The sequence below is a fragment of the Simochromis diagramma genome, unplaced genomic scaffold (assembly GCF_900408965.1).
Source record: "Simochromis diagramma unplaced genomic scaffold, fSimDia1.1 OVJJ01000501.1, whole genome shotgun sequence".
Taxonomy (NCBI): Eukaryota; Metazoa; Chordata; class Actinopteri; order Cichliformes; family Cichlidae; genus Simochromis; species Simochromis diagramma.
The window spans coordinates 5,397,545-5,410,733 of record NW_024387320.1 but is presented as its reverse complement, the minus strand read 5'-3'; the positions used below and the strand labels follow the sequence as shown (position 1 = coordinate 5,410,733).

The 13,189-nt window shown below is 43.7% G+C and overlaps 1 protein-coding gene across 3 annotated transcripts in view; it reads right to left on the bottom strand.

Moving 5' to 3' along the window:
• dachd (dachshund d) overlaps window positions 1-13,189 on the bottom strand; it is a 93,502-nt gene that overhangs the window by 22,175 nt on the left and 58,138 nt on the right. For 2 of the 3 annotated variants that reach the window (XM_040005334.1, XM_040005332.1), the window contains exons 4-6: window positions 4,565-4,737; window positions 4,284-4,428; window positions 3,995-4,126 (exon numbers count right to left, since the gene is read on the bottom strand). In XM_040005334.1, the coding sequence (XP_039861268.1) occupies window positions 3,995-4,126; window positions 4,284-4,428; window positions 4,565-4,737 (450 nt within the window). The remainder of the gene's footprint in view (window positions 1-3,994; window positions 4,127-4,283; window positions 4,429-4,564; window positions 4,738-13,189) is intronic. The other variant, XM_040005333.1, reaches the window with a different exon arrangement.

Sequence of the window (13,189 nt, the reverse complement as noted above, 5' to 3'; positions counted from 1 at the left end):
AACTTTTTGCTGCTCTTGACAAATTACACAAACTAGTGTATGACCCATTTAAAACAGGCATATGCAGCAGAGTGAGCAGAGTGACTTCAGTCATTCATGTCAGGGGGAAAAGGTTTGGTCAGCAAAATACTGTACACACCTGATCTGCAACAGTTCCGCAAGTCTGGTCTCAAACTGCTATGCAGATATATGATATAGCCTTGAAAGACTTAACTTTACTTTTCACAGTTGTGTATGCATGTCACAGCATTAAATTACTGCTAAGATGAGCAATGCAAGTACTGATTTTATAAAAGGACAGCTCTAATGATGCATTCACTCAAAGCAAAATACCCAACATTAGCCTGATTGTGCAACAACAGCTTGATTTTTATTAATGGCTTTATTTTGCATACTTTACCTACGCTGATAAAATGCACATCCCAAGCATTCCAAAAACAACCCAACATCGTGTGGAATTAAGCTTTCATACAGATTGAGTTTTGAGCTGCAGTGAGAGAATGAGCTCCGCCTGCAGCTCACTAAAGATGCCATAGCTAGAAGGAGGCCTTCTGGATAGGTTTCCTATTGAAACTTCAGTGCAAATCCTCAACTGCTTGTTTAAGGGGGAGTAGGTTGCGGTCACTGCGGTTGCCACATTTTGAGAGATTGCTGTGGAGTAAAGTTTGTCAGCCCTCAGGGGTTCCCTAATGGCCTTGGGCCCAATGCCCATTGCCTGTCTTGCCTGTTCTCCAGCTGCCTGTCTGACTGCTGTAAAACTTTAACAGAAAATAACTTTTACTCAAAATGTGAGGAGCGCTCATCCCAACGACTTAAAAGTCCACACGGCGCTGCCTCGACCCCCACAATTACACACCTGCCAAGTGTGAAGAGAATCTGATGAACAGTTGATGAAAAATGCAAAGAACCAAAAGCCGCACAACACACACATACAGAGATTTCTTCATTTATTAGTGAGACTAGTGAATGGTCTGTTTAGTAAGAGTGTTAATGAAGCCCAACCACAGAGAATCTCTTCACTTTTTGTTGACACTGTTTCATAGAAATTAGTTGCATCTCAGTAAATAGGAATGGATGGAGCTAAAGGGAAGGTAATTTTGCCTAGAAGACGCTGGCATTATATTATAATTAAGTATTGCGTATATATTGTATGTATGTATGAATGTATGATTTGAATGTTCTCCTATTGAATGAGTGGACTGATCTTGGTGAAACTTTGGATAAACATTGTCTAGCCCACTGTGAGTCCCATATATGTAAGTATGTGTATGTATGTAGTTTGCTAGTTCTTCTAATGTATGCTGATATCAGACTTGAAGATTTACAGGTCCACACTAACTTGATGGCACCTTTAAATATTATCAGTAAACATTGCTTAATTTTGCTGGCTGTTCATGCAAATTTCTTCAGACTTATCACTGCAATTCCTTCGGTCCCCAGTAATGCATCTGCATTGTGTGAAGTAAATTTTAAAAAATGTCTGTCAAGAAGTTTGAAAAACACACTGAAATACCCGAGATTGTGGCCATTCAAACTGTAACTGTTCAGCTTTCTCGAGAATTTAAATTACATAATTGAGAAACTGAAAAATATGTAAAAAAAAAACCCCAACAAATAACATAAGAATTTTGTGTTTCTACTTACTTTATGTGCTCTTGACTCATTTCAATTATACTACTTTTACTGTAATTTGTGGACACACTATAGTTTCTCTCCTGTCGTCTAATCTGTTTCCTCAGATATGGGCATGTTTCACTAGCTCTAAGTTCCCTCCCCTACCTCCAAAACATTCTGTCAGGCTAGAAGAAACACTGATAACGAAAAACTAGATAGCCAAGATATCCCTCATCTAAACAACACTTGCTCAGATGCCTGGACTGAAGCCCTTCAAGTCTAAAGTATATTAGAAAAACAGTTGTTCAGACACATACAGTGGGGCAAAAAAGTATTTAGTCAGCCACCGATTGTGCAAGTTCCCCCACTTAAAATGATGACAGAGGTCAGTAATTTGCACCAGAGGTACACTTCAACTGTGAGAGACAGAATGTGAAAAAAAAATCCATGAATTCACATGGTAGGATTTGTAAAGAATTTATTCGTAAATCAGGGTGGAAAATAAGTATTTGGTCACCTCAAACAAGGAAAATCTCTGGCTCTCACAGACCTGTAACGTCTTCTGTAAGAAGCTTTTCTGTCCCCCACTCGTTACCTGTATGAATGGCACCTGTTTGAACTCATCATCTGTATAAAAGACACCTGTCCACAGCCTCAAACAGTCAGACTCCAAACTCCGCCATGGCCAAGACCAAAGAGCTTTCGAAGGACACCAGGAAAAGTATTGTAGACCTGCACCAGACTGGGAAGAGTGAATCTACAATAGGCAAGCAGCTTGGTGTGAAAAAATCAACTGTGGGAGCAATCATCAGAAAATGGAAGACATACAAGACCACTGATAATCTCCCTCGATCTGGGCCTCCACGCAAGATCTCATCCCGTGGGGTCAAAATGATCATGAGAACGGTGAGCAAAGATCCCAGAACCACACGGGGGGACCTGGTGAATGACCTGCAGAGAGCTGGGACCAAAGTAACAAAGGTCACCATCAGTAACACACTACAACGGCAGGGAATCAAATCCCGCAGTGCCAGACGTGTTCCGCTGCTGAAGCCAGTGCATGTCCAGGCCCGTCTGAAGTTTGCCAGAGAGCACATGGATGATACAGCAGAGGATTGGGAGAATGTCATGTGGTCAGATGAAACCAAAGTAGAACTTTTTGGTATAAACTCAACTTGTCGTGTTTGGAGGAAGAAGAATACTGAGTTGCATCCCAAGAACACCATACCTACTGCGAAGCATGGGGGTGGAAACATCATGCTACGGGGCTGTTTTTCTGCCAAGGGGACAGGACAACTGATCCGTGTTAAGGACAGAAGGAATGGGGCCATGTATCGTGAGATTTTGAGCCAAAACCTCCTTCCATCAGTGAGAACTTTGAAGATGAAACGAGGCTGGGTCTTCCAACATGACAATGATCCAAAACACACCGCCCGGGCAACAAAGGAGTGGCTCCGTAAGAAGCATTTGAAAGTCCTGGAGTGGCCTAGCCAGTCTCCAGACCTCAACCCCATAGAAAATCTGTGGCGAGAGTTGAAAGTCCGTGTTGCTCGGCGACAGCCCCAAAACATCACTGCTCTCGAGAAGGTCTGCATGGAGGAATGGGCCAAAATACCAGCTACTGTGTGTGCAAACCTGGTAAAGACCTATAGTAAACGTTTGACCTCTGTTATTGCCAACAAAGGTTATGTTACAAAGTATTGAGTTGTATTTTTGTTATTGACCAAATACTTATTTTCCACCCTGATTTACGAATAAATTCTTTACAAATCCTACCATGTGGATTCATGGATTTTTTTTTTCACATTCTGTCTCTCACAGTTGAAGTGTACCTCTGGTGCAAATTACTGACCTCTGTCATCATTTTAGGTGGGGGAACTTGCACAATCGGTGGCTGACTAAATACTTTTTTGCCCCACTGTATAGAGCATGTAGTTGTAGACTAACATTCTCCCAAAAAATCTTTCTAACAAGAAATCTTAGAATGAGAGGCAGAGCCTTCAGCTCTCAGGCCCCTCTCCTGTTGAACCATCTCTCAAGCTCCTGGGGACTAGTTTTCTGCACTCACCTCTTTTCACTCCTCCCCTGTTTATACGTCACTACTGCACTACTGTACGACTATAGTGTGTGTTTGGTCTTGTCTCCCATGGTCATGGCAGATGGCTTCCCCTCCCTGATCCTAATTCTGCTGGAGCTCTCTTCCTGTTAAAAGGGAGGTTTTCCTTCCCACTGTTGCTAAGTGCCTCTCATAGGGGGATTGTCTGATTGCTGGGGTTGTCCTTTTAATTGTGTACAATATAAAGTGCCTTGAAGCAACTGTTGTTATGAATCGGCAGTACATACATAGAACTGAACAGAACGGGGCTGAGACTTGACTCACCTTTATCAGCGTGCATCCTCTTTGCTTCATGGCTCATGTCATGGGCCAGATCTCCCTCTTTAGGTCCCGGTGCGATGTTGGGTGACAGGCCAAGCAAGGCTTGGTTCATGGAGAGACCATTGTGGTGTGCGGCTGCATAAAAAAATCAGAAAAAAAAAAACATTATTAGCTAGACAGGAGCTTAAACCTTCCATCTGTACAATCTGTAAAGCCCTTTAGAGGTTTTGTTTCTTTATTTTTTCTTTATTTGTGTTAATAAATGTGCTGTGAAGCAATATATAATACGTACGTATCCTGTCTGAGGAGCTTTCTGTGTGGGCTGGGGAGCTGGACACACTGCTGCTGCGGTGGGACGATGGGTGACTGCCTGGCCTCCTGTGGTCTTCTAAGGAAGGAGCAGGGGAGGGACTGTCCGGCAAACGTTCCTGCAACCCCAACAGCCACAAAACCACACATGCAAAATAAATATCCAGCGCAGGCTCGAGTGTTATGCCACGAGAAAGAGGGAACTGTGTTTACAGCAGCCAGCTGTTATTATGACATTGCTTGCTTTCTCTTTTAAAAATTTACCTTTATAACAGAGGTGACCATTCTGGAGGGCAGACTTTGGCCCTGTGCTGCGGCGGCCATATTTGCAATGGTGCTGAGGTGGTTCATCTGGCTCATCGCCATAGTGACAGAGGCTGGGGGCAGGCTGACTGGGATCAGAGGGTGTGGCATCATCATGAAGGGGAGTTCCAGGCCTGAGACACACGAAGAGGTCGTTGGTTACTCAATGATGCATATTATGAGTGAGCTACCCACAGGGGAAACTTGGCTGAAAACTCAGAACCTGCTGGTGTTAATTCAGCAATCAGTAATTCCCACCACTGAGATCCCCTTTAAAATTGGTGTCCAATAACACTAAAGCTTTACAGAGCCAAGCGCCAGGAAAAGAAAGGAATAATTCAGATTAATCACGTCTCGGGTATCTTTCCATGTTAACATAATACACATAAATGTTTTACAGCACGTGTTAATAATAGATACTACTGCAATAATAATAAAGAAAATGGGGACGATAACTATACACACAGTCATTCAAAGACCAAAGTTTACACTGCAATAAATATGCATCAATTATTCTATGATGAATAAAAAGGGGCAAATTATGGAAATTCTCTCAATATTTACATATAAAAAAATATCTCGGTAAAAACAAGGGCAATCTTGAAAGTCATTACCCAAATGACTAGTTAAACGCGCTAATGACAAACAAGTAGCGCTAGGCTACAGTACGGCAATGACTTTAGGCTAATTATAGCCGCCGACAGTGCAGACCAAGAGACAAAGACAAGAAGAGAATGAGACTAAAAAAAAAGAGTAGGTCGCATTCAGCTCACCCAATAATGTGATTTTCAGGGTTTTTTTTCTCTATACGAACACACAAATTATTCCATTACAACATCAGAGATATCTTACAAATGTTCTAAATTATTCAATTGCTGTCTGGCAGTAGACGCCTAATTGGGGAAATTGAAGACATTAGCAGCGAGAAAATGTAAAGAAAGTCTAATAAAGATATTGCGGGTGGGGTGCGGTGGAGGGGGGGTTGTAGCTAGTCAAATAGTGGCCCTGAACTGCGCTTCTGAATGGCTTAATGAAAACAAGCCAACTTTCAAAGGACATGAGCACAGACAGAGGGTCAAAGCTAGGTGTCTGTATCCCCCTCCCCTCCCCAGCCGTGGCACCCCCCTCCTTCCCCCCGCCCGCGCTCTACAGGGACTTTGAACTGGCAGGATCAAAAGTGACTGGGAACAGTTTGGTCTCATTCCTCCGCCACTCAGATGCTTTTCCTCAAATGCTTTAAAGAAAACCTCATAGACACTATTGGATCTGATCGAGCCTCTCTGTAGATTTTTTTTTAACTCCTTTTTTTTCTGTCTTTCTTGGCAGCCCGGTTCAAGGTAAAAAAGAAAAAAAAGAAAGCTGTGTAGAGAAAAAGGAGGGGAAGAAAAAAAGATAGCACACTACAGAAAGCTATCCACAAAACAACTCCACTCTTCTTTTTTTGACAAAACATCAGTAGCCAAAGGGCAAGGAGATCTGCATGGCGAAGCCTCTAAAGAGAAGGACACTGGTTGAAAATGAAAGGACATGAGAAGTACTCCTCTCTGTCATTCCCCTCCTTCCAAAAGAAGCATTGATTTCCATAAGAAAGGTGGCATGCAGTTTCTCAGTGGCAAGTATTCCCAAACAATATAAAGCAGGGGAGATTAAAGAAAGGCGGAAGCCAAGCAGCACCTTGTATCAGCGCCTCTGCTGAAGCTCAGACTGAATCAATTACCACTCAGCAGGCTAAGCTCAATTAAAAAACACCACAGAGGGCCTGATTGCGGGGGTACTTACTGTAGGACAACATGGAGAGGTCTAGGCTACCTATCAGCCTTTCAAGGCCACTCAAGGGCCAGAGTGAAGAGACTTATTCTGCCTTTGAGGTGTCTCTATTACGCCCATTCAATCAAACGCAGCTACACACACATAAAGGTAGATTTTCACCATATCAATAAAGTATGAAAAAGAGGTGAAAAGTCACTTAAAACAACGCAGGTCTGCGCTTTGTTAGTAACATACCGCCACTTATCTCCCTGTCATATCTTTCTCTTGATGGTATGTGAATTTCATTGATGTGTCTCCACCTGACTGACAGGCTGGCGTGGAAACACAGGACCTCTGTTCGCTCTAAGGGGGTATTAGTCTCGCTTTCAGTGCCCGTTCAGCCCCTTTCTTGTCACCCCATCCTAAAGCGATGTTTCTCCCATAAAGACCCATTCAGGCCACTGTAGGGGAATGTGCCACGGGCCAACAAGGGTGCACCAAATCCTTTTATTTATGGCTGAAAGGAGCCAGGTGAGGAGGATATGCATTTATTCAAGGAATCTGGCATTTTCACTAGACAGTTAGAGTGTTTTCATCGCATTCATATGCAATTTCTTCTCATTTTCTTAATTTTTATTCTCATTTAAATGAAAGGACTATGAATAATTGCTACAATTTTTTTTTTTTACGTAGGTAACAATAAACAGAGATTTTTGCTTCTTTTTTTTGTCCTTTTCAAAAACCAGAATGAAGAGACTCATTAATCGCTGTGATATTGTGAAGATATTCCAGTGGGCAAACTGTTAGAAACATATTTGTCAGTTTTCTGTTTATCTCTGAAATAGAAGTTCAGACCTGATGAGAGGTGAATTCCCACAAGCCCCCCTCCCAACCACCACCTCTCTCTTTCCTGAAGGGCAGACAATGCATTTGGAGTAATTTACCTGAAGTAAGCCTGAGGGACTTGCAAAGGTGAACTCCTATTTACCATCATTAAAACTACAAATCACTTAATACCAATATAAACAGCTCAGCTATTATGTCGTGCAGTGCTTGGGAGTTCACGCATGGATAAGCAAAGATCTGAATCGCGGAGGATGAATTGAATGAATTAAAACAGCCCTTGGTAGCAACATGATTAAAAACCTGTTACATCAGAATCAAACCTCACGGCTAATGGCAGGTTTGTTACTTATTTAAAAATAAGATTTGAAGAAAAGTGGGAAAAAATGGATTGATTGACTGTTGAACGATTTAAAAAAATGATTAAAACGCCAGCAGTGATTTATTTTGGTGATTTGTGCCGCAGTTAATCCTCATCGACACAGAACTTCAGCCTTTTTGGCCATCTAACCCTACGGAGAAAAATAAGAGGAGAGGAGCTAAGCCATTGTCATTGAAAATGGGATGAGAAAGCAGCCGGGCCCCTTACCCTTAACTCTGTTGTGGACAGATTTCCCCTGACAAAAATTAAACTAGCTCCTACTTGGCACTTTATTATCTCTTCAACTGAATGATTTATTGTTTGTGGAGCGAAAGAACCAAAGAGAGAGGGAAGATTACATTTCCAGCCAAAGCTCAGGCCTGATCTCGTTTTTTACTCCCTCTGTCCAGGAAAAAAGCTCCCGACAAACAATAATGTCAGCTGTAATTGATCGGAGGTCGCTGGCTGGGCCTGCAGTAAAAGCGCACTATTTAAGCGACAATCGGCCCCGCGCTCTTCAGACGCTGGCTAATGAAGCTGTCTGTCTGGGCTATTTACCTTCTCTTAAATGGAAGGGGAGAGATGTACTGTAAGAGACAGGGCTGGAGAGGATCTGCCTCTCACTCCCGTGAAATAGGACCTGCACATGCCTCAGGAATGTATAATTGGTTGGCGCAGCCAAAGCTGGGGATCCGGTGCTAATTAAATGACTTGTTTAAAGCCTATCTGTCTTTGTTTGGGAGGCTCTGGGCTTCAGAACAATGCATTGTAAATGCTGTTGTCAAACAAACATTCCTGGTTATCCTTTGATTTGAATTGAACAAGACAAAGGGCTGATTTGCTCACTGCTAAGCCTTTGGTTTTCATGGTGTTGAGATATTTTTTCCTCCCCTCTTCTGATCTGTCAAACTGAACAGGGCCATTCCAGTCAAAGCTGCTAAATGGACTGACTCAGTGCACAATCCATACGCAGCTCGCCGCCACAAAAACAATCTCCGTTTTCCCTCTTAATTGCGCTTGTAAAAATGCCCCCATGTTGTGTATGCATTTCTCCGACAAAGGTAAAGACGGTGGCGCGCACAAGGAGAGTCTTTGTTGTGGTCGTATCAAGGATTTGCACACCGGTCCCAAAAGGAAATGAATGGCTCATGAAAAAGTGTCTGTCACGCGGCGAGACATTTAGAGGTCTCCATAGCACTAATCAGCTAGTCGTCTTTACTATAACTGTTAATCTCCCTTTTTAAAAAAGGGGGGGGAAAGGAAGTCCTGCCACGGAGGAGGTGGACCGGGGGGGTGTGTGTATGCATCAGATCAAACATAAGACACGGCCTCCATAAATAAGTCGTCTAGAATTGTGGTGCCACTTTAGACTACACAAGTGCATGCTTCCATGTGCTTGCTAGTCCCACATTCATATACACACAGGCAAACAAGAAAACACACACACACAGATGGCAGGTTCAGTCAAGGCTGGTGAGTCCTGTTTCTCATTAAAATGGGGGAGAGGGGAAGGTTTCGAGCTTTGATGTAGCCACCCACAGCCCTTCAGTGTCATTGAATGAAACTTTGAAGCTTTTTGTGTTTACGTAGTTAATGCTGATAATAAAGCAAACATCTTGTCTTTGTTAAATACCTGCTGTCCACTCACGTATGCCTACACACACGCACGCACACTGCAAACGGGGACATAAAACGAATACATCTTGCAGCAACAAAGAGAGGTAAACATGAAAACACACGGCCGCACGCTCAGACAATGATGCAGTATGGATAATTGTGTAAAGTTACGCGCCGGCGCAAAGCCAGCCGAACATATAAACACATGCGGGAAAGAAAAATGCTTTACATTCCAAGAGCTGTAACGATTGGATGAATAACAAGCTATTAACGCATCAGCAGACAAAATACGCTCGACGTGCCAAGGCAAAGACGCGCAACTGAGGTGGGCATAGACTTTTTGATGAACTAAATCACGAAATGTAACAAAAAAAAAAAAAAAAAAACATGATAAGAAAACATTTCTGCTTTCATGAGGTAACATAATTGCTTTCCAAACCCAAACCGCTGGAGTGTAACATGTGGTAGAAATTATCAAGGAGACAGACAGAGGTGTTTGTCCATTAAGCGCATAAAAATCTAAGGCAGGCAACTTTTATAGGATAATTTAAATCCTCGGCTCTAATAGTGCGCATTCCTTATGAAAATTGGAAGATCAATCATCTCCGTGACAGATCTGTTGTGGAAGAAGTTCTCGCTATCTTTTAGGTGGTGGTGGTGGGGGGTGCTGAACACGTTTCGCCACCGCCCCACCTGTGCTATCCCCCCCCCCCCCCATTTTAGCTGTCTATTTGTCTCTTTGCTGAAAATGTTAACGAACAGGGCAATAATCAAGCCATATGCTTGCATGTGGCAAATCTCATTACAGTAAATGACCTTTACCAACCAATGCCAACATCCTTGTGCTTGATAACACAGAGCGTGCGGGGCGGGCGACACAATGGTGGGTTTTAGTTAACGCAGTCATGCGCGGGAGTATGTGTGTGTGTGTGCAGTTGGCCAAGACAGCCAGGCCTTCAGGACACATTAGGACACGGGAGGCATTCTCTAATTTGGGTCGGAACCAGGCTCACTTCACATTTGCCACACGTCACTCCGAGGATCGCCGCGGAATCGGCGCAGGAGCTCCGACGCTGGATCACTCACAATAAGCGGTGGCACGGAAAGTGCTGCGAGCTGAAGAGGAGAGGCGAAGGAGAGGAGAGATATTACTAGCAGCTGTTACTACTGCGGCTGCAATATATTCAAGCCCAATCAATAAAGCTCCTACAGACAGTGACACCCAAGCAGACAGAGGAATCATTTTCATCTGATACTTAGCAAAGGCTCCCCCTTTTAAAAAGATTGCTTTCAGTCAATGACAACCAGTTGTCATTTGACTAAGGCTCCTGAAATGAAATATATTGACGAGTGTTATCAATCACGACCCACTCTGCCATCATATCAATTTAGCCGGGATGGGGGTTGAGGGGTGGAGGGGTGGATGGTGGTGGTGGTAGGGAGGGATCGGTTTGCATGTGGTCATCGGATCATCTGTTTTAATTACAAAATTAGCATCACTACCTCCTGCGCTCTCACTTCCTCCATGACAAGCACCTCTCGAGAGAGAAAATCAGTAACGCTCAACCTTTGTCAGCGCGAGGTTTCCTTGAAATGCAGTTCAGTGTGGACTTCAACTGAGGCAGAGGACAACATGTTAAAATATACATAGATATATATTTGTTTGATTATTTGTCTGGAGATTCTAAATATCATTTATCAAGAAACGCCTTCCTTTGTTTGTTCACCCTCTGAAGGGCGTGCTGATTGTGAAATTCCTTTACGTTGTTTGAACTTGCTCACGCGCTCCGTCTTTATCTTGGTCCCAGAGGAGAGGCTTTGTGATGGTGAAGATGTCTGGGCTCAGGAAGGCTGATAGCTCTATTTGGATGAGGGTTCCCATATCATAATTGAGAGAAGAAGAAGAAGAAAAAGGGGGGGGGGAAAGTGCTTTTGCGGAACACGACCAACTTTCTTTTCTGTCACGAAACGCTTTTTGAATCCTTCCCGGGCAATGCTACATTTTTACAGTGCAATCACAGTTAAAAGAGAACGCCATTTCGCTGTTGTCATCACCGCGCTGCCATTACTGTTATTGTGTACACACAGTAATATCATTACTCTATGCTAATGTTTCCTCTTAGACATAATCACGGGGAAATGAGAGCGCATGATATCCAGCCTCTAACGCTGCGCCATCTTAACTGTGCATGTGAAAACGGCTCCGCATCCGATGCAATCACACACCACGTATATTTCACATTGCTCCGACCTGCGAAAGCTCATCATCACCGAAAGGTTGAATGTCATTTATTACACGTATCACATTTACAGCAAGTGACATTGTCTTTTCAAATTGTGTTGATCTCTTCACTTTCAAAGGTCAGCCCCTTCCCTGGCTAAATTCAACCTGACAGAGAATAGTGAGGAGGGGACAGCCGAACACATGCATCACCCCGGCATCAAAGCGCTCCAAATTAATCTATCCAATTAATGAGGAATGAGGCCTAATGTTGATGAGGGATGACAACTCGACTGGTCAGTTGTTTTTTTATAGCTCTGCTCCTGCTATTGTGAGCTAACCGCAAGAGACAATCAAACAAATATTTCCATGACGCTTTGTCGAGTGCCGCCGCCTCTTCCTCTCCGTAGCGCCGCAACTCCGCTGCCACTCAAAGATGATAGAACTTGATATGGATCATTACGGAAATAATGTTTAATCAATTCCCCCTGTTATTGTAATCTATTTCTGCCGTTGTCTGCGTTTGTGTGTTTTGTAGCTACATCGGTGCGCCTCACAATTTCCCAATCATGCATATTCAAGTGTTACGCTGATGCTTAACAGCCGACGCAACCGGAATTAGAACGAGGACATTAGACTTCATTAAAAAGAGAAATGATTATCAGGTTTATCTTTTGAAATGTCTATTAAAATGTGTGTGTCGTTCTTCACTTATCTGTCACCTGGCTCCCATGAGCCTGGCAGCCTAATAGAGAGATGGTGAGGGCCAAAGCCCAAGAGAGCGACGGAGACCCATCAAGCTCTTCACTCAGACTGGAAGGCTGCCTGTCTGCTCTGCCACTCTCTGTCTCGCTCACTTACCACCACCAGCCCCCGTTTGCCCAACGCTGGCAGGTCAAAGAAATCCTGTTTTGTCCGGAGAAGGACCCTTGATATAAGAAGATGGGGAGAAAACCCAAATAAAATGAATTGCATAAATTAGTCAAGACAATAACCTGCCGCTGTAAAAAGAGGTGTTATGATATGTTCGTGAAATGAATTCCATTCAGCCTATGGCTACAATCTAGTCTCTCCAAAGAGCTTTGGCTGACAAAGGCTCCCACAAGAGAGCTAGAGAGGAAGATGGATGAAGTTGCCCCTAGACACTCATATCAGGTCAGTATGTGCTTTATCCCCTAATGGTTAAGGTTAGGATTGAGTAGGGGGTGATACTAGATCTGAGCCTGAGGGCCACTGTTCTAGAGGAGAGGTGCAGGAAGTTGCCACCATCCTCCATCATGGCCCACATTCAGCTGCGCTGGGCCACCAGCACTAATGCAGCTAGCAGGTTGGAGCGCGTAGTTAGCTAGTTGGACGTGTCCTTCCACCCAGAGAGCTTTATTATTAGAAAGGACATAAACAGACTAATTAAATCGCAGCAGTGGAGCTGGGCTGACAGCTGGCACAGAGAATGTGACCAAACAGATCCCTATCAAAGTGCAAGAGCAGTGTCTCTCTATATGGGTCCTGCTTTTGTGTGCGTGGCTTTGTCTGTGTGTGCTGACACGCATGCCTGTATGTCCAGTAAATATACGCCCGGGTGCGCGTCACCTCTACCCATTTTAGCCCCGTGTTCGGCTCACATTCGACGACTATCATTTCTCCACTCACACATGCTGTCACCTTAATGTCTTATTTAGCGGCTTATCGCAAAGCGCACTGACTCTCTTATATGTTCCAAAATTGCACAAATGCTATCCAACAGAGCAGTGAACACTCCAGTAATTAGTGCATGGTCTCAAGCCTGACTCCACTC